The 22,068-nt window shown below is 37.3% G+C and overlaps 2 protein-coding genes across 2 annotated transcripts; both read left to right on the top strand.

Annotated features, from left to right (window-relative positions):
• The first annotated feature begins 1,488 nt into the window (after positions 1-1,488).
• On the top strand, positions 1,489-13,196 carry LOC105058419 (tobamovirus multiplication protein 1). The gene is made up of 12 exons (XM_029268460.2): positions 1,489-1,778; positions 3,420-3,510; positions 3,594-3,646; positions 5,704-5,796; positions 5,877-5,948; positions 6,024-6,096; positions 6,317-6,362; positions 6,470-6,533; positions 10,278-10,331; positions 10,576-10,653; positions 10,746-10,852; positions 12,933-13,196. The coding sequence occupies exons 1-11, from the start codon at positions 1,617-1,619 to the stop codon at positions 10,836-10,838; spliced, it is 879 nt and encodes a 292-aa protein (XP_029124293.1). The 5' UTR covers positions 1,489-1,616; the 3' UTR covers positions 10,839-10,852; positions 12,933-13,196.
• A 7,092-nt stretch (positions 13,197-20,288) lies between these two features.
• LOC105058421 (transcription factor MYB93) lies at positions 20,289-22,005 on the top strand. Its single transcript, XM_010941357.4, has 3 exons — positions 20,289-20,731; positions 20,829-20,958; positions 21,063-22,005. Exons 1-3 carry the CDS (start codon positions 20,599-20,601, stop codon positions 21,787-21,789), a joined length of 990 nt encoding a protein of 329 aa, XP_010939659.1. The 5' UTR covers positions 20,289-20,598; the 3' UTR covers positions 21,790-22,005.
• The last annotated feature ends 63 nt before the right edge of the window (positions 22,006-22,068 follow it).

The raw sequence follows: 22,068 nt of genomic DNA on the forward strand, positions 1-22,068 counted from the left end.
CTTGGAACGAGGAACTGCGAGACTCCGTTTCTGCTGTCCAATCTTCCTCCGCTTCTCAAATGCATGGCACCAGGCACCACTCTCTCCGTCCAACCCACCTCCCAAGGCTAAAGCTTGTCCTTCTTGCTTGGAAGCACGTACCCGGGCCAGAGCCCGAGCCCGAGCCCGAGCCCAGCCGGCTCCAATTCCTCAATCTGGAGACGGGAAAAGGTCAAAAGTCCTTTTGCTACTTGAACCATGATCTATTTACTATACTACCCCTTTTTGATGCTGGAAAAAGATCATTGACCAAGTCATATCAACTGGGATACAAATATCATAGACCTAGTTTGCTGTCGACAACAACCAAAGGGCAATTAGATTAAGTATTTAATTAAGATCCAACAACTATGAGTTATACCTACGAAACCATTGATTATTACCGTATCTTTGAAGCACTTTATATCTGTTGTGGTCAAAAGCTTATGATTCTGATGGATTGATCTCCACTTTCGTGTACATAAAATATTGTTTGCTTCGATCTCTAATATTATGGTACAAAATTTTATGATTTTTTTTTTTAAATATACCTCACATAGGAGAGAAGGTCTCGTTCCATATAAACCAGAGTTTTTCTTGACTTACAATCAATATGGAGCTAATGATATCCTTCCACCTATACCATAACATAGCTCTCTAGTCAAAAAAATTTTTGGATAAGATTGCAGGAGGTGCACCATAGTTCGTCGATGGCTTATAGCTCAAATGGATTAATCTCTGTTTTTGTATACATGAGGTATTGTCCGTTTCGATCTCTAATGCCTCATAGTTTTATCCTTTAAAAAATGTTTTACGTGGGAGAGAAGGTCCTATCTTATATAAGTCGGTCTTCTTAACTTACAAATAATGTGGGACTAATGATATCCTCTCATCTACACCATAATAATATCAAAAAAAATTATTAGGTAAACTAGATCTAAAATAAAATTTCATTTAATTATTAAAAATAATTTTTTTAAATGAATTCATTTCATCTGAGGTCTGTGATGGAACTGGGAGCTCCAGCCCATCTAATAAATTTTCCGCCAAAAATATCATACAACCTGCAACCATTTAAATTTTAATATTTTTTAATTAAATAGAAAATTATAATAGTTTTTTCTTACATCCATTAAATTGCATGTGCCAGTGCCATGGCACACTTTGCTGGTGCCAAGCTAAATGCTTTTCTTTTTTAAATAACTATCGAAATTTTTTTTTTTAATTTTTTTCTATTTAATCTACAAATATGATCATGTGGTATACGAATGTAACATAGCGTTCTACCAAAAAAAAAATGGTGTAACATAGCGGGCCCCACAACGTTGTCTGCTACGAATAATTTTGTGCTACAGGTCGAAACCAACGCCGCCCAGACTCGAGATCCCCAGGACCGCCGAGTAATAATGCAAAAATACGAAAAAAAGAACCCGACCGCACCTCTCTAAGCCTAAGCGGCACGTCCGTCCAATGCGCTGCGGAAGAACCAACGTCAGTCCCACCCGATTCTCGCCACGTCTTCCCCCCCCCTCTTTCTGGTGTTCACTCGTCTTTCTCGGATCCCTCGTGGAGGAGAGGGGAAGCACGGAGCGAGCTCGATGCCGGCCCTGAGGATGGTGGCGGAGTTCTCTGGCGGGGAGGGGATGGCCTGGAGGAACGGGATCGAGTGGTGGGACGAGATCGATGGATCGGAGGCGTGGCAGCGCGGCATCTTCTACGCCCTCTGCGTCGCCTACTCCCTCGTCTCCGTCGTCGCTCTGGTAACACGCCATTTTGCCCTTCTCTCGCTCTCCTGTCTCGTTTTTTGGGTTAATGCGGGTGGATGTAGTTGTTTGAGGTGAGAGTGTGGGAGCTGGGCCTTTGTCGGCTATCTTATTGGATAAATCGAGGCGCCATGTGCTGGGATTGAACTTTGGTTGCCCAAAATGGTGTTTTTGATCAAAAAGGAGGCTTCTTTTGGTCGTTTTTCTCCCGCTCTGTTTTACTGACTGCGGGTAATCGAAGTCGGACCTTTACAGGCCTGCACTTTGGATGAATCGAGTCGCCTTTTGATCAGATTCAAGTTGATTTCCCAAAATGTAGTTTTGCATCCACAAGGAGGCTTTTGTATCTGTGTTTTACGGACTGTGGATCATCGAAAACTGCTCGAAATGGAGTTTTGGTTCGAAAGGAGACTTCTTTTTCCCTTCTTCTTCTTCGCACTTTTCTCTCTGTTTTAGTTTATAAGACACGTGTTTATTTCGGAGTGGGTAAGCTAAATTGGACATTTTAGATGTGTTGAGGTGCCTTTGATCAGATTCATATTTTATTGCTCAAAATGTAGTTTGTGTTCTGAAAGGCGGTATCTTTTCCTTCTATCCCTTGTCTTTGTTTTAGTGTACAAGATGTGGCTAAGTAAGCGAACTTAACTTTGCAGTTTTTTGGGCCACCTCGTTTGATGGATCGAGGTGTCATGTTTTGCTTCAAATTTTATTGCTAATTTCTGGCTGAAAAAGATTTCTTTCTGTGCATTTTTTTTTCCTTGAAAGAGGGCATTATTTTGTTTCAGAAACTCATTAAGATGATGAATAATTATTCTCCAAAAAAGTGATGCATGGTTGATTTTTTTTTTTTAAAGGAATTGATATCTAGATCATAGCAAATTTTTTAAAAAAAAAGAAAAAAGAAAAGATGGGGACAATGAAATAAAAAGGGTATGTCAGCAAGGAAGAAATCAACTGGGAAAACTGAGATCAGGAAAAAGAGGTAAAAGCATCTTTTATAATATCTTCACCCCGAGTTTTAAAGACTTGGAAGATCCTCTTACTCCTTTTTTTCCCCGATCTCCCCCATATTGCCATTATCTTATTCCACCCTAAGATCCTCTATATCTCATTTTCTTCTCCAAACACTGAATAATGATAAAATAGAACCAGGATACTTACTGATTCTCAGGTTAGCTATATAGTCGGACCAAAATATATTTGGTAAAGGGGTGGTGCAGAATGAACTTTCAACTCAGACAAAGAACCATACAGAATGCATGATATAGGACGAGTCCTATTTGTCTACATAAGATTTTCTTCGTTGATATCTTCCCATCCACAAGAACTCTTCAACATTTTGAGGAATAAAGGCACCTCAACTTGCTGAGATCCAACATGTTAAGGAATAAAGGCAAATAGGAAAAGAAAGATGCTGTGTCCCTCCTTATATAACATAGAAGAGAGGCATCACCTCCCTCCTCCCTCCCTCTCTCTTTCTCTCCCCCCAATAGCTGCTCTATTCTCTTTAGTATTTTATTGAACTCTATAGTATATCTCACCATAATTTTATATGTGGCGAAAATAATTACTTAATTTTGCAACATAAAATATTGATGTTATCATTGTGGTGGCTAGTCTGAACATCCTTTCTACCAGGTGCAACTCATCCGCATTCAACTAAGGGTACCGGAATATGGATGGACAACGCAAAAGCTTTTTCACCTAATGAATTTTGTCGTGAATGGATGTAAGACAATCGGATGCTTTTAAATATGTTCCCCTGATTTCATTTTTTTCTTTTGCATACTAAGTATGGTTGTATGAATGCAGTGCGCGCAATCCTTTTTGGCTTCTACCACAGTGTGTTTCTTCTCAAATCAAAGGTTAGCTTGTTCCTGTGGGTTGAGCCTGTCATACGTATAATTTGTGTATGTGTCGCATGTTGTGTATATCTCTCATTATTTTTAATAATCTACTGATTTGAAGTGTTTATTCATACATATTTTGTAATACGTTTGTGTGAATCATTACAGGGGACCACTTGGTTTAGGCTGGATTAGCTGATGATAAAGCCCCTCTAGATTTATTATTATTATTTTTTTAAAAGAGTAAATATTTATAGGATAACTGAGGAATGTGCCTGCATTCTGTTTGTGAAGAAAATGAGCTTTATTTTTTCTTTAAGTTTCTTGATCAGCGACCTGATCTTGAACCTTTGCTGGAGAAGTTAAGGTGGCCCATAAGTGGCCCAACTGTCTTTACTATGTTACTTGGGTTTGGGTTCTTTGTTTGATGCAAAGGATGATGTTGAGGTGGTAAAAGCCGAGTAATTATGTAACTTAGGAAAAGTTTGGTGTATATTATTCTTAAAGCAGGTAAGGACTTTTGAAATTAATTGTTTCCATGAAATGTCTTTTTGTCTGCTTCCTTTTATCCAAGATCTTGGTGGAAATGGTCACCTTGTGGGGGAAAATTGAGAAGACTTAACATGGGCTTATAATGGCCTTGGCATTCTTCTTGACCGGCAAACTGTTTCTTTTTATGTGCTGGTTATGATGATGATACTGTATATGACATAGTCCAGATGATACTAAACTGAGTTTTACTGGAAGCTATAGAACTTGTTCACCTAGGATATGGGATTTTCAGAATTGCGGTGAATGTTTTGTTACTTGTGTGGATAGTTTCAAATTACTATAATCAAATGTCATGTACCCTTGGATGCTTGCATCTTTCCAGAAGATGCTGAGATGAAGAAGTTCATTCTAAAGCTAAAGCATGTGCAGTCGGAACACGGAGCAAGAAACAAACACGGTATCTGGGGCTACATCTTCATCTCAGAACCTATGGAAGGACGGGACTTATCAGCCATCTCCAGTTTCAATTAAGCAATCTTGGCAGATAAACTAAGGTTTCACAAGATGCAAGAACTCTCACGTCACCTCAATGCCTTTTCAATGCCGGGCCTCTTCTGTTATGGTTGTTGCATTATCAATGATATCTTGTGAACAAACATGTCTAGTTTATAACCATCATGAAAAATTCAGGAGAGAAAATAAGTAGCATTCCTCTGGTCTGAAAGCTAAAGCAGATGACTGGGACATCAACAGCAAAGAACATGATATCTAAAATCATGAAACTTCAGTATAAATTTCACAATCATGCAACATCAACAGCAAAGAACATGGTGCTCAAAACTCCAAGTTGTCTTAATTTTGTGAAGGCATCTCTTTTTTCAATACTGACTTAGTAATTTCCAGATCTAATAAGGTTTCTGGACTTATCTTAGTATCATATGTCATAATTGAAGAGATGACATAGTTCAGTAAAGTACCAATTTCAGATAGTTTACACAACCATGATGGTTGCATAATAAATATGATTATAATTTATCTGATTTACTTTAACTTGTGATTATGATTTCATATTTTCTTATGACAAGATAATTGCTATGCTAGCCTAAGTATGCTTATGTTCAGAAAATAGAAGTGTAGCAGGTGATTGTATCATATTTATACATGATGTCCTTTTTTTATCTGATTTTGTGCATGAATTTTATGTTACAAAGCTCATATATGAATTCTATTCATGAAGCTCAGTGTAATACCTTACTCATAAAGGCATTCCTCATGCATTATATAACATTCCAACACTTAAACATGGATGTGATTGCTTGCCCAAGAAAGTGGATGATTAACCTGATCTTGTTGGAGGTATTTTTGGCTGTTTCCTTATTGGTTATCTCATGGAACAGTCACTTGGTCAACTTTTGCTCCCAGAACAAGACAAGAAACTAGCTTCATGGGCATACTTTGCAGCTAGGCATAAAGTCACTTGAGCTATTCAATATCTTGTTGTTTTGTTGACTAGGTTATTTTCAATTTTGGTTCTTTATGTTCCTCTCCAACTTAAAACACTACAAAATATCTTATTGATTTAGGCTCTTGAGATGGCACTTCTAGATCTTCCTGGTCTGTTGTTCTTCTCAGCTTACACTCTACTAGTGTTATTTTGGGCAGAGATATATCATCAGGTACTTGTATTTTATTTCGTGTAGGATATTTCCTATTTAAGATGCCAGAGCTTTTCTTATCATCTTATTTTTGCATTCAGGCTAGGAGCCTTCCAATTGATAAGCTAAGACCTACATATTTAATAATCAATGGGGCCATATACATCATTCAGGTAAATGAGAATGTTCAAAATAGTTCTTAAGATACAAGCTTTTATTAACTTTTTTTTTTAAAAAAAAAATTGCAGATTTGCATTTGGGCATATGTCCAAATAAGTCCTAAGCCTCTTGCTGTTGAAGCTGCTAAACTCTTTTTGGCAAGTAATGACAAATGACATTGTATCTAGTTCGATATGACCTTTTCGGCTAAATCTTTATCTTTATTTGGTTCACTGGTTAATTTGTTTTGATATTCATTTCTGATGGAATGCCTTAACAGGAAAACACAGAGATATGTGGCTTTCTCAAATTTTTTTTGAATTTGTTTTATTAATCAAGTGCCAATACTGGGATGATGATAACCACATCCTTTTTGTTGCAGTTGTTTCATTCTCTGCTGCTTTGGGATTTTTGATATATGGTGGGAGGTATTGATTCTTCTAACTTATTGATCTTTTAAAATTACCCAAGCTTGTTTTGACCTGGTTTTTGTATTCCCTGCTATTGTCTTATCTAGACTCTCATCTTATTGAAGGTTGTTTTTTATGCTGAGGCGCTTCCCGATTGAATCTAAGGGTCGTCAAAAAAAGCTGAATGAGGTATTGTCGACGATATCTGTATTGTTAACTTAATTTTCCTCCTTTTTTCTGCATGAACATAGGTGCTTCCTGCCTATGGAAAGTAAAAGAACATAACAGTATATATCTAGGCTCTGCCCTTTTGCATGCAGTGAGAATTTTATCAAAGGTTTTGCTATTTGTATTGGTGGTGCATAGATTTGAGGATCTCATCATTTTAGTTCCTAGTAACTGCATCTTTATTGAGGAATTACGTATATATTATTACCTTTTCATTTAACTTTTGCGGATTCTCTTATGATTTTAAGGCATGCAATGCTCGTATTGTTATAATAAATAAGGAAAAATAGTGTATCACATGTAGTTTTTGTGACACTAGTTCCTTGTTTTGGGTTCAATGGCTCCAAGGTAAGAAGTTACGAATATCTTTGGACTGAATTAAAGAAGTATGACACAACACATTGCGGATGCCACATTAGGCAACCTGATCATGTTCATCATTATATCCACAATTGGCTATTAGTTTACTTTGCGTACATGTTTATGTAATGTCTTTGTTTTTATGTATGTCTTAGATATCGATAGATTCACAGATGTGGTTATTATTTTCTTATGGATTTGGTTGCAGACAAGCATACTAATATTTGTTGTATGGTAATATATGCTGTAGCTTTGGAATGGGTATCCTGTCATAGTTTCTTTCAGAAAGAAGATAATGGTTTTATGATCTGAATCTCAGTCATCTCCCATGGAGACTGAATCATCAGCTAGGCATACAGATGTCCTCTTTTAGGCTTAATTCATTTTTATGTTAATGTAGATGTTATCCCATTTGGAACCATGCTTGTTTACAAAAAAAAATATGCATATGGTTTTTAGTATCCAATTCATATGATGTGGGTCGGGACCAGTAAAGGGTATCAAGGAAACCTGACTCAGCATTTAATTTTAGAAGGGAATTTTGGGTCTTTCAGTGCTTCCTTTTGTGTAAGAGTAATATACCTAGGTATATTACTATTGCCCAGTCATCTCTTTCCAAATTCTTGTTATAGCTGATAACAAACTAGAATATATTAAAAGAAATTCCTATATTGAGGGAGGAGTAGGGTTGAGAGTTGCTTGGCGAAATGGGCTGAGGTGCAGAGATAGGATTTCTATCATAGCTTTTTTTTTTGGGGTTGGGTTGTTTTTGTTGGGGGGGAGAGTGGTGTTAAATATTTGTCTCATCTTAGATTAATAGAAATTACAACAATAAAAAAAATAAATTCATTGTACATATCAGTTCCAGCCACTTATAGATGTAGATAAAAAAAAAAAAAAAAAAACCAGACCCATTTCGCGAAATTAAACACATGGTCAAATGTAAGGAAGAAATAAAAGACTATAATACTTGGTACGAGTTACACCATACGGCAGGTTAAAAGGATTGTAAACTAAGTTTCAATGAAAAAATTAAGGTACAACATCAATTAAGATAGCATAAGAAGAGTATGAAATTGATGGAGAAGGGGAAAACATATGGAACCCTATTTCCTAATTTATGAAGGGCAATTTACCGATAACCATATCTGCTCATCCACATATTAAAATCTGAAAGTTTTGAACTCAGAGAATTATTCTTAAAAGTTTAAGCCCTGCAACTAAACTTCAGCAAGGGGGTTTGGGCTCTGGCCTTTGGGAAATTGGCATTCAAATGGTGTGAACGATGGAGCCAAAAAGGAAAAAAAGACTAATGGATGATAGAGTAAGAGGGAGGTCTGGTGCTTGTTTGGAGGGATTTGACAGTGGGAAGTGGGATCAGGAGGCAAAAACCAGGTGGTGGTGCTTTGGTGGGGAGGGGGGGGTGGGGGTGATGTGGTGGGTTGGGCAGTGCTATGATGTGATTATTTCGAGGGCCATTGAGTGAGACATGGTCTTCCTCGGTGCAATGTAGCTTCGCCCCTCAGCAGCATGCATGTAAACTAGGTAAGAGGATAGTCTTGAAAGTCGAAACTACTAATCTTGAAGTGCTTTGTGGCAATGCCTATTGACTTCTAGAGGATTAGAGGATAGAGTAACCTCAGTACTGTGGATTAACAAACCTATTCTTCTAATGAGAATGAGACACCCAGAAGCTGGATAAGGTATGGAGGATTTGATTGAGTTGGTAAAGGATTGGGAAACGAGGCCCTGATCTTCAATTTGACTATGGAAAAACAAAAATATGCATGTATGTAACATCCTTATATTTAAAGCTTAGCGTCTGTTTGTTTGAATGCAACTCCAAGCTGTATGTCATGGAACTCAAGAAAGTGGGTGCAATTCAAGAAGCCTATTAACCATTAAAATCCAAAAACTCATGTATCTCACTTAAGTAACCAATGATATTCTCCATTAGGTGACCTCAAGAAATTGAAACTGACTTATCATGGCATGAAAGCTACCTCATCTGCCACATTTTCTCATCCCACTTAAGGCAACTTCTCTAAAGAAATGCAAGCCAGATGATTACAATTTAGGACAACTATAAGACAGAAGACTTCTGCTGCACCAAATGCTTGTAAGACTAAGAGGATCTCATCTTCAAGGAACCCACTTCTGTTACTTCTTTTTTTATATTGAAACAGACAGACTGTCTAATAACTATGCTCAAATCATGTAAAGTGTTAAATGCATGACTTAACACATTTAAATAGATCAATATGTAAAAATGGATATCCATGGTTCCTTGCAGGAAATGACTGCATTTAGGGGTTCTAATAGACTAAACTTTGTGGAACGCTTCCACATAAAATTCTGGGCTCAAAATCAGAAGTCAAGTCCATGGTCCCGGTTTATATATTCAAAGCTTGCATGAATTTAAGCCATTTTTATCCTCGAACTTTTAAGAAGTCAGAGTGATCTGAACGTTTTGTAGCATGGATAAAATAATGTAAAATAAAATAAGAGGGAGGTTTTTGGTAGGGCTGAAATCGGATCAAATACCAGTATATCTATATCCATATTTGTTTTGTTTGATGAATACAGATACGGATATGGATGTTATTCGAATGCAAAAATCATATCCTTGTTTATTTTAAATGGATACATATATAAATCAGATACGAAAAGTATAGATATAAATGCAGATATAATTTGGATAATTTAACTTTATGACCACAAAATCAAAAATATTACTAAGTGAATGATAAATCATGTTAATAGCATGTTAAATAGGGCTGCAAATAAATCTGGATATTCAGATATGGATCAAATAGTTGTCTATTCATAGTCATATCTATTTTTTTTTTGATGGATATGGATATTAGTCGGATGCTCGAATATTTATCTATATCCGGATAGATTCGGATACAGAAACGAATGCGGACGACTATTATAGGATTTAGTTTCGCCCCTAGTTTTTGGGCTAGACATATATGGGCTTGTTCTGTGTCCAGCCTGATGATTCTAATCCTTCAGCAGGCCTTATCCTTACTTCTCAACCTATTGACAACCCTCATGAACCAAGTTCATATTCATCTTTACATCTGGATTTGTTGTGGGAGTCATGCTGTACGGGTTGGCTTCTCTTTGTCTGGAGCTCAATTTCTCATAGTACGATTTCTGAAATTTAAATTATGATTGCTGATTAAAAAATTGAGAACTAGTTAATATGTTTAAAAAACTTTTAGAATGTCAGGAAACCCGATTTTGGGTTAAACTGTTAATGTGAAATTATGTGCTTCAGCAATGTATTTGGTTTTGGTTGGTTATAATAATAATTTGTGAAGTCGATTCTTTTGGCAGGTTGGTTCTGTGACTGCCATATGCTGCACATGTTTCTTGATACGGTGCTTCGTGGTAAGATCTCTAGTTTCTAAAATTTCCTCCCTTCATACTTAATAGAGTCAGGTCTGTTCCCAAGGAGTTTGCATAGGATTTCTGCATTAGTTCTTCATAGAGGCTGATTTTCTGGCTGTCAGGTGTTTCCATCTTAAAGCCAATATTGGTCAAACCATAATTGACAGCCATAGCATCTATAGGCAGACAGTGATCCTAACTAAATTATTATTACTATCTGTATAAATTTTTGAGTTGGCCCCAGGTTGCCCTTTCTGCATTTGACAAGGCTGCTGACCTTGACGTCCTCGATCATCCAATTTTGAATTTAATTTATTACCTGGTAAATCAGTGACATTTTTTCTTTACTTCAACTTTCCTCAAACACAATCACTATATTTTTCATCTAATGGTGGTTCACTCCTGCATTTTTAGCTGGTCGAGATTCTCCCATCAGCTCTAGTATTATTCATCCTTCGGAAGCTGCCCCCGAAGCGAGTTTCAGATCAACACCACCCCATTAACTAAGAAGCTTTAGCGGGGTAAGAGATATTATTCTGTCAAGTGATTTTTGTCTGTAACAGTAGCATCCATCTAGCTGAGTTTCTGATTTGCTTTTCTATGTTGTTTTATTGTCAGACTAGTTAATCAGTCTCAGGCACTCATTTGGCCGCCACAATGCTGGTCCGATGTGGCATGTTGGTCTTTTCATCAGGCTAATCAGTGGCTTTTTATTTCTTGTTAATTTTATGGGTGGGCTAATTTAAAACTTAGCAAACTGATTTGAGCACCTCTTCATTTTTTAGGAATGTTAACTGATTACTCATGGTAAAGAAAATGTTCAAAAAAAAAAAAAAAAAAAGACTTTTAAGAATGTTATTGTTAATACTGGAGTGCCAATGCACCTTAGTTTTTCAGATGAAGCAATAAAATGGAAGAATTTTCTTCTGTCAGTGGTATTACGTTTTCATAAGATATATCTTGTCCTTGTAACTTGTAGCTAATTCCAGAGTAATTTGAAACCATATTCTGAGTGGAGTATCTTAGAATTCCAGAGTTTATCAGGCAGGTCTCTTCTCTCCCACCATTGATGATTCCTCCCTCCTTCCTATTCTCTTCTCCCTATAATTCTTCCCATCCCCCTGTGCGTCTTCTGCACTAGCCTTCCTTGTCAATGGTAATGATGCATTCTCTGCCTGCAACAATGACCTTTGCCAGTGATGATGATGGTGAGGACATCTCGAATGCCTTTTCCTGTTCCTCTCTCTCTCTCTCTCTCTCCCCTGCTTTGAGAAAACCTCCATATTTAGGCTATTTCCGCTGCCTCGGGTTGCCATTTTATTGCATCGCTGGCTAAACCTGTCATTGATTTTTTGAAGCTAGCTTGGTGGTGATTTGGATGGTGGTCATGGTGAATCTTGTCTGGTGGTCTTGGTGGATGTGGTTGTGAAAATGGTGGTGGTGGTCTCCATGATGGTGGTGACAGTGGTTGAGGAGGTGGTGATGCACTACTTGATTGTGGTGGTGCTTGCTGGAACAGGGAATATGATGGGCAACAAATTATTCTCAGGAAAGAAAATTTTCTACAGAATTTTGGTAAATTTAAATAGTTGAAAATAACAAATTCTAGAGTAGAATATCTACAGGGTATTGGCTCAATGCACTAAATGGATTCTTTTTGTTAGCAGGAAACAGCTCCAATGGATTCTTGCTCTCTCTCTTTTCTTTTTTTAATTTTTCCTTAATTATATTCTCGTATTACATCAAAAATGTTGCTTACAATTTTAATAAAACATATTTCTCAATATGTCCTCACTCTCAAAATGCTATTGAATATGCTAGTCGACCAAATTAACCTAGTTTTCTCATGATCTGTACTTTGACGTCTTATTATATAATTTTTAAAAGTAGTTTACGATGCTTCTTTACCCATGCTAATACTTTGCACTTTTTCTAATTGTGATTAGTGCACATTCATTCCTTCATTGCAAGTCTAGACTCATATATGACCTGGTCCTAAATTGATTTAGGATGTTAGATCCCATTCTTTGTTAAAATTTAATACCATTCATTGTATTTTGGTAGAATTGGCAGTTTGGACATGAAGTGAATAGATCTGATCCAACCTGACTTAAACTATATATTCATGTTGGGAACCTCATTGGATTTGGACATGACCGGAACCCATGGAGTAAATGGGTAGTCTCATCCTAGACAAAAGACCAATTTGTCAAGTTTGGACATGACTTGAACCTATTTAGATTCAACTTAATCAGCTATCTTCTCGATCAACTTGATGCCACCTAAAATTTTCTGTATCCTTCTAACCAGTGTCTTGATTGCATTTCCTTCTCCTTCCCTTCACTAATGACCATGTAGCTATCAGCAATCTCCTTAATTTGTTCTCAGCAACATTTACTGTTTTATAAACCACAAAAATATAACTCCTCCACATCATTAATGAGTAGAGTTTCTGTGGGTATAAACAAGACCATCATTTATTTAAATATGCATTAGTTTTATTGTATTCTGCATGGACATGATCTTCATTGATCATAAAAGTTACCTACCCTCAGAACTGCCACTATCACTTATAATATACATCTTGTACTTGCATTGTAGGGTTGTCAAGGAGTGACCATCTCGTCCAGTCTTATGTGAACTACCCACTCCAGCAGCCTTGCCATCCAACTGATGCAGTTTCTTTGTACGGCCTGCAAAAATGAAAGTCAAATCCCAGAAATGTACCTTAATCAAATTAGTATATTTATCAAGTTGGTCCAAGTGAATAATTTAGGACCAGGGAACCATGAACTCCATGACTACAAACAAAATTTTGGAATGGTTTAGACTTGTAATCTAATTAGAATGTGTCTTGTCATGGAATCGTATCAAGATCTAGTGATCAAGAACTATGCATTAAACAACCCGGCAACTTGATTTTTCAACAAAAATTATGCATAAAGAACTCAGCAAATTGATCATCAAATAATGGGAGCCAGAAGTCCTCTAGTTGTAGACAAAAACTAATGATATGTCATAGAATCATGATTTCTGATCAGATTACTATATCAGATTGCCATCATCAGTTTCTGATAATGAGTTATCACCGTTGACATATATATATATATATGAACCGATCTGCTACAAAACTGCTGCTCTAATTTAGTCCTTGGATTCATCTACAAGGAATCAATTTGGCAAAAGACTTTGGTCAGACCTGCAAAAAAGTAGTTATCCGTATTTCATATACATGGCTATCATACTTGCTCACCTATTTCCTATCCTAGAATACCCGTTAACAAGTCTTTGCAAGGCACACACTAGACTTAGTTAATTACGTGATGATTAATGTATGCTTAAGTTGGACTTCATTGATAAATCATTCAGAAACATCCTTTGGTTCCTATACTTATTAATTTGTGCTATTCATGAGAAAGGATCAAGGGATAATAAAAACCAGAAAATGGATCATGCTTGGAGATATCTATAAAGACAGGTTCCTTCTTTTAAGGACTAGTCAATGAACAATATGTCGCACCTAACAATGTCTTAAAATTATCGCAATTTGATGTGAAGATATGTATTTGGATGGATGAATTAGGCCTCTGGTTAAAGGCAGGGTACTGAAATATGGGGCTTGTTTGGTAACAATTGGATGATGTCAAAATGAAAAATGTTTTGTGAGGGATGCACTTGGACAGCATGGTTAGAGGTCTAATGCTGGAGTAGAATGTTGAATACCATATCATACAACATAAATCTAAACTAATCAATATAAGGCTAATTAATTGGAAGAATATGCAGTCACTTAAATCGAATAACCATGTCTGCATTCATGTCATCCTGCTTCATTTGTTTCAGTGAGTGGTGTAACCGTTGTGAGCATGTTGATCTGCCATTATTCCACCTCCGATCGACATGAAGATTTGATGACAAGTATAAGGATCTAATAAGATAGCTTTTACAATTTTTAAAAATAATTTCTGTAGTTGCAAATATGTGCCTGTCGCCAGGTTCAATTGTTAAGGGTAATATTATCATTGATCAAAGAACCTTAGCTCTTTACATGATAGTTACTCCAAAAGATTGTTTCTAGGGACAGCATAATTGAACACTTATTGCTTGCAGCCATGTGCCGAGACGTTTATGTTGATCAACCTCATTGATGCCAAAGTGAGGAACAAGTTAAACATGGAAGAAACTAACTGGACTTAATCATGTTTCTTGTTTTAAATTGTCAAGTTACGTATTGTTAATTAATTAATCACTCCGATAAACTTTGCTAATCTCGGTTAGGGACTAAGGTAGCAGTTGGGCCTACAAAAGAGCAGTCGTTGCTGGCCCCAAAGATAGAATATTAGGTAGCTTATAGGCATTACACAGAAAAATAAGTGTCTCTAGGCATAACATCAACTGCAATATCAATTAGACGAACAATGGGAAGTACTGAAGGTAAGAATTTCTGTAAAGTTGGGCATAACGGTTGGGAAAACCCAGCACCATGGGAAATTATTTACTCAGAAACGTACACAGCTTATAATGTTCTTGACTTTGTCTTATTTGCTTTATTTTTTTGTCATAGTAGAAAATGAGAGTGCTTTTAGTCAAGGATCTCACTACAAAACACTTAACCCCTAATTGTGTCATTTAGGTAGAAAATGAGTTATTTTATGATGGCTAACCCTTTATCAAATTTATTTATCAAATGAGAGTACTCCTAGTCAAGGATCTTCTTATTAGGATGGATTTCTTTTTTTGTCTTTTTCCTTTATGAATCTTGTCAGATCTTTGTGAAGCATTGATATGCAGAACAAGTGAAGAGGCTGCATGAGAACTCAAAGTGCTTCTTTTCTTTAGATTAGCTGAACAAGATAGACACTTTTGTATCATTATGGTGCTTTTCTACTTCATTAATTTCTTCCTATCTTTCTGATTATTATGATTGCAATTATTTCAAATTCTTCTCCTGTTACTATCATAATCACCAGTTGATGACATCAGGATGGAATAGTAATTAGGATCCAATCCACGACATGGATAGTGCTACACTCCAGTCATAACCACCAGGCTGCGATGGTTCAACTCCTCAAGAAAGATTTGGCTAACATCCATTGGCCTGTTATTCTTATTTGAAATGGTAAAATCTGATGTAATTAACATTAGATTTTGCAAACCCTACATCTAATTTAATACTCATTAACAGTTGAAGGACATAAACAGTTTAGGAAGGGGTAGTTGGTTTTAAATAATGAATTAGATACGACACACGTGTATGGTATATTATACGCATTGGCAGATACTGATTGTCTTCTTTATAAAGTGGTTGGACACCATGTTTTTAATCTAAAATTTCCAAGTTTCATTAATTTAACCATTCTAATCCATTAGACCTTGAGGCAAAAGACAAAACCTTCGCACTCATCCAAAGTAACTGCATATTTTGAACTTTTCATTTTAGAATATGATGTCTTACCGAAGCATATCCTCTTAGCTTGTTATTTGATGAAGCGTACAGAAAAGAAAGAAGTGGTATATACAGAGGAACGACATAAATTTAACTTGTTTATACTCTTCTTTTTCCCTTTTCTTTCGGTATACAAAGTTTGCCACCTGCTTGGTGGTCATATTATAAAATACAAATTGATTCACCAGTTTCTATTTGTTGTGTTTGGGAATGGAGAGACATGATTAGAAACCAAGACTCCAAGGAAATCAGTTGTTTAGTTGGGCTTATATTAAAAAAAAAAAAAAATATATATATATATATATATATATATATATATATATATATATATTATCATTAGATGGGTGACATAAGAGATCCACAATGAAAGACACCCTTACCTATATACCATTTCCTGATGTGAGGGTGGTCCATGCAACAAGGTACCTTAATCAAGGATGCAACCTTCAAAATATCAAACACCCTAGCTTCGGTGAAGGAGCAAGTGATCTGGTTTTCCTCTAATATTGGGTTTATCTTATTGCTTAACTTGTTGCCGACACCAAATGATGCAAGTGTAGTAGAAAAAAAGATGCATGCAAAAGAAGAAAAGGAAAGAAAGGAAGAAAAATCCTTTTCCTTTGTTGTCCTCATCATGCATTGACTCTTTGTAGCTAGTGATGCCACTCACCTTTTAGGTTCTGTTCCTTTACTGGTTTAGTTGGTGTTTCAAGTTCCTCTATGCAAACAACCTGTAGTTTTAAGTGATATTGCAGGAAAACCACTTTGCCACCCACACAATTCTATGAACTCTGAAAGCATATATTCAGAATGCGTGTCAACTTTCAAACAACCCAATGATAATTTAATCAACTTCAACGCTGTTTTAGGACTAGGGAGAGATGCAAGGTAAGGCAGGTCTACTACAAGAAGAAAGTATCGATTCATTCTCTAGATACAATTAGACTAAGAATAAATATTGTGATAATTTTTTTTCTCTTTTTTACTAGCAGTGATGGTTGTTTCAGTTTGTTCATTGGGATAAAGTGCATCAGCAATGAAGAATGTCATTATTGAAGGGATTGTTGAAGGTGGTGGAGGAGATTTTCTGTGTTGGCTGCACCAACTCCATTGCTAACCCTGCCACGTCGTCAAAAAAAGTGTCACCATCTGCTTGTCTCAATCTCATGAATAATACTGCAATTACTGATGATTATATGCACTTGATTGGAGATGATCAAACTGATTCTGGGAGCTAATTAAAATTTTTCAGGAATAATAATACTTTTGGCACCTAAGGGATAATTTGACTCTAGTCACATATCATCATCATCACATTGTTGTCAATATTGTATGATCAAGATTCTAGACTTGTTGACAATACCACGAGGTTCTGAATCTTCCAATCCCAATCGGATCATGATGGAAGCAGAAGACAATATGTAGAAATAGAAACACTTTAAAAATGGAGTTAGTTTTCCCTCTTGCTTTTATTCTTTTGAAGAATCATGACCTTTTCTCATTTAATCATGTGAAACTACTCATTTTCATATCCAACTACTCTCATCTTGGTGAATCCATATGATGCCTTTGTATCCTTGGTCCTTTTTAATCTTATATTTCTTCCGTCCTCGTGCTACCATGTGCCCTTGGGAACTTACCACCCTTCCCATCTATTTGAACAAAGAGATCTCATTACTGTGGCATTTGCGCCTGCTAACAATAATACTTTGTACTCCTTAAATAAAGCAAATATAACATTGGTAAATGGAATTAATGGAGTGGAGAGATGAATGGGGTCAAGGACAATACACCTATCAAAACCTAAGGAGGCCAATAGGCTGAGATTTCTATATCACATGATGTCCACAGTACCAAAAAACCATCTCAGATTCAGAGGGACAAGTAGCTCAACATTTTATATAGAATTTTAAGCCTATGAGAGGAGAGGTTGGTAAGAGTGGGAAAACTGTCACTTCTACGTGCAACAACGACAGCTGCTACTAGAGAGCAATAGCAAAGAATATTGTGCAGCCAATGACCCTGTTGCACTAATGGATTCTGTGCAGATCTCTCTAGGCCCCATTTCAGTTGCATGATACATGCGTACGTGTGAGTTGTTGATTGGTGTTGCACTGTGTTGTTTCTTGTACATACGGTGCTGGATTTGCTATAACAATTTAAACAAAGTGCATTTTTCTTGGGCAATGTGGGTTCCTCGCACCAGTTCTTTTTCTTTTTAATCAGCTGTCCGTTATCCCAAAAAGCTGCAGCCCTTACCCGTACCACCTCGTTTCCTTCAAAACATGTTCTTTGCCAGCTAGCCCTCCGTAAGGACGCCCTATATACACATACTATTCTATGGTCAGAGAGATTATTCACCTAATCCTTCTATATACAGGGTTGAGGCGTCTGGGATGATAATATTGAGCAGCACCAGCATGTGGGGCTTATTGCCACAAGATTTGTTTATCCTCATCATTATAATACCTTAGCAAGAAAGAAATTACCTGGTATTCTTCTTGATGTATTTATTTGGCATGGCAGGCCTAGAAATGAGATCTTAATGGTGGATCTAAGTTGATCCATATATTCTGTAACTGAATGTATATAGTAGCTACATTACATGACATGGAAATTTTAACCTTGGATCCATTTTTGTTGTTCACGTCTCTCCAAGGTCGATCACTGCCTGACCATATATAATATACTCTGATCTACACGTATGATTAGTAAAAAAATGTTGTAGTGAGATGACTGCAAATGGTACACTGTCTCTCCCATGACGTCTTATCTTGGAACAATTTCCTGAGTATATGGAGGGTAGTTTAGAATCTCCTGTAAAGACAATATTTCATTCAAAAGTCTCGATTCAAAGCTTTAAAGTGGGTGGTTGTTTTCTATTAAGGCATTTGTACCAATATCCGTAATCTCCTTCTTCGTCTTTGAGTCATTGGATCGATTTTGTCTAACAACTAATTAAGGTTTTGATTAAGCCTGCCAGTGGTTGACATCAATAGTGCGAAAAGAGCTGGCAGCCATCGGATTATAGTTGAAGAAGGACTCTGCCATCTTTGATTTGCAGAGCGGACTTCCTAAAAAAACTCAGGCAGTCTTAGGATTGGGAAAAGGAAAGCGTGTCTACGTGAGGAGATATGTATGCATGCAAAGAAGAAAAAGACTAACGTGTGAACGTCAAGGCGGCTTAGAAACTTGAGAGAGAAGGTTTTGTGTATTAATAGGGGTGGGAGGTTGGGGTGGTGACGAGAGTCATCTTCTTTTCTTATGTTGCGTGCATGGGGAAGTTTTCTGACCTCACGTCCCAACTCACGTGGACTTCTCCTACTGACGTTCTCCCTCTCAAATTCATAATGGAGCTGGTGACTACTTCACTGTTCATGATAGGACACTGCAATGGGCCATGCTTTTCATCTGAAGTTTTTTTCCAAAGCATTGTCCTTTCTGCTAACCATAGTAGCGCCTTTGATTAATGAGGTTGCCTAACATGTTCCCTCTAATAACCTGCCTGCTTGGATATTAAGGGTAACAAACCTATCATTTTGTTTGCATGAAAAAGACAATAGAATAAATCTTGTTCATTGCAATAATGCATGAAAGGATGGTTGTTTTTATACAATTCTTAGTGTTTTACGTTTTGCATACATTAGATATATCTTGGTTGGACAATCAAATCCTAGCTTCCATTTTAGGTGAAATTTTTAGTTTGGCCGAATTCATCATTGAACTACTAGTTCAATCATATGCCAACACATACAAATACATCTGTATTGTTCTCTTTTTTATTTTCGATTTCTTTTTTATCCATCTTCATACATGTTAGTTCATATTTGAATTGAGTTGAGATGGTAGATATGATTAAACCAATAATGTCTTCAGTTGTCAAGGAGGTGAAGAGCCATCCGAGCTGAATTTGTGTCAATTAAATGACTGATGGCCAGCATGGGTTGTATTGACTTGTAATTGATGCACATGGGCGGCTACAACCAGATTGTACATTTTTACAAAAAAAAAAAAAAAAAATTGTACATGATTGATGTGACTTATTTTTCCAATTGGGAGCTTGCAAAAGAATTTTTTTGCTATGCTAATTTGGATTTTTGTTTTGAATATTTCTTTTGATTGTTTCCCTATTTCCCAAGTTACACATATTTTCAATCATAAACCTTGTTCACTTCGTATAACTGATATGCTAGTTTGCGGAACTTGCTCTAAAAATGGATAAGCCAGATAGATCACTTGTGTGACCCTCAAGTCAAACATCTGATACTGTTCTAACACAATAAATGTTCTTGAATTTGAGTCCAAATGTACCTTGATCAAACCCCCTTCCTTCCTTCTATATATAGAGATTTGTTTTTTCTTTATTATATTTATGTATAAATATATATGCTCAAAAAGGGATTAACATTTAGGATGTAATCCTTAAAAAGTAAATCTTATAAGCTAGAATTATGCACAAGATATCTCAAAAAAAAAAAAAAAGGGCATCAAATGCTCCTTACCTACATATGCACCACAGCAGCAACGTATCAGAATATCAAATACTCGTTGCTTGAATCATGAGGTAGCAGAATCGCAGCTCCCCTAAGAGGGTCACGTGCAGCGCACATGCCATGTTCTAGTTCGAACTTAGAACATAAAACATTAATTAATACTAGCTAGTAAGAGGGCTAATTAGTCTTTTTCCACAAGCTCTGATGAACGAGGGAAATAAAGCCCAAGAAGTGTATAAATAAGCAAGCATAGTTCTGGTGGGTGGCAAGGTGGAGAAGGCTATTGCTCCATCCCTAACCAAACCCCACCACTCCCACCAGAATACCCATGGGAAGGTCTCCCTGCTGTGATGAGAATGGCCTCAAGAAGGGCCCCTGGACCCCTGAAGAAGACCAGAAATTGGTCCATTACATTCAGGAGCACGGCCATGGCAGCTGGAGAGCCCTCCCTAAGCTTGCTGGTCTCTCTTTCTCCCTCTCTCTCTCTCTTTCTCTGTTTGTGTTCATCTCTCTCTCTCCTTTGCACTATCTAAAGTTAGGTTCTATTTCCTCTTATAGGGCTCAACAGATGTGGCAAGAGCTGCAGGCTAAGATGGACCAACTACCTGAGGCCAGACATCAAGAGAGGCAAATTCTCTCAGGAAGAGGAGCAAACCATCCTCAATCTCCACTCTATCCTTGGCAACAAGTATTGCTCCACACTCCATACCAGTGAATCTATATATGCTAGCTATATGATCTCCAGGGAGCCATTTTTCATCTAAATGAAAGCTAATCATTTGATTCATATAGGTGGTCGGCAATTGCGACGCACCTCCCTGGCCGGACCGACAACGAGATCAAGAACTTCTGGAACACCCACCTTAAGAAGAAGCTGATCCAGATGGGATTTGATCCCATGACTCACCGTCCGAGGACTGACTTCTTTGCTACTCTACCCCAGCTTATTGCCCTTGCCAACCTCCGTGACCTCGTCGATGGCCGTCCCTGGGATGACCATGCTGCACGCGTTCAGGCCGAGGCCGTCCAGGCTGCAAAGCTTCAGTACCTTGAATACCTTCTCCAGTCGGCTGCCACAATGGCCAATACCTCCAACACCAATAGCCTCAATAGCCTCAGCACTATCACCACCAGTGAAATGGATCCTGTAAGCCTTTTGAGTCCTCCACAGATCCCTTCCTTCCCTTCAGTCCCTTCTACAAGTCTTATTGACAGTATCAGTGGACAAAACCAAATTAGCCAACTGCCAGACTTCCAATTCCCTTGCTCTTTTTCTGACCCACTTATCAGCAATGAGACCAACCAAGGCTCCGACTTCAGTGTATTGAGCCAGGGAGATCAGAACAGCAACCCAGGAATGACACTGATTTCACCTCACTCATCCCTTCCTCCGCTCACCGATGTGTCGGCCGGCAATCCAGGGGATGCTTGTAGTACCTCTAGCTGTGGTGGGAGTGGGACTCCTTCCTTCTGGCCTGAGCTCTTGCTTGATGATCCATTTATGACCGAGTTTGCTTGAATTTCCCCACCTACAATACTTCCATATACTTATAGTCTCCATATATCCATTTCCTTTTCTTTCGTTTGGGGAGTTTGAGATCAGTGTTAATAGTTTTGCATGCATTATTCCTTGATCTTAATGTAGTGCATCGCTTATACAGCTAGACACTCCACATGTATATCTACACACACAAAAATGGTTCTTATATATACTTGGATTGGATTTTTGTGCTTCTATTCTCTCTTCTTTCTCCCTTTTGTTCTCTAGATATTAGTCCGACTTTATCCATTTGAGATC

Source organism: Elaeis guineensis, chromosome 15 (assembly GCF_000442705.2).
Source record: "Elaeis guineensis isolate ETL-2024a chromosome 15, EG11, whole genome shotgun sequence".
Taxonomy (NCBI): domain Eukaryota; kingdom Viridiplantae; phylum Streptophyta; class Magnoliopsida; order Arecales; family Arecaceae; genus Elaeis; species Elaeis guineensis.

Excerpts from the sequence above, each read along its gene's own strand:
- LOC105058419 (XM_029268460.2), top strand. The coding sequence starts at position 1,617 with ATGCCGGCCCTGAGGATGGTGGCGGAGTTCTCTGGCGGGGAGGGGATG. Across the intron at positions 1,779-3,419 it reads TCGTCTCCGTCGTCGCTCTG|GTGCAACTCATCCGCATTCA; the intron begins GTAACACGCCAT and ends CCTTTCTACCAG. Across the intron at positions 5,797-5,876 it reads GGGCAGAGATATATCATCAG|GCTAGGAGCCTTCCAATTGA; the intron begins GTACTTGTATTT and ends TTTTGCATTCAG.
- LOC105058421 (XM_010941357.4), top strand. The coding sequence starts at position 20,599 with ATGGGAAGGTCTCCCTGCTGTGATGAGAATGGCCTCAAGAAGGGCCCC. Across the intron at positions 20,732-20,828 it reads AGCCCTCCCTAAGCTTGCTG|GGCTCAACAGATGTGGCAAG; the intron begins GTCTCTCTTTCT and ends TTCCTCTTATAG. Across the intron at positions 20,959-21,062 it reads CACTCTATCCTTGGCAACAA|GTGGTCGGCAATTGCGACGC; the intron begins GTATTGCTCCAC and ends TGATTCATATAG.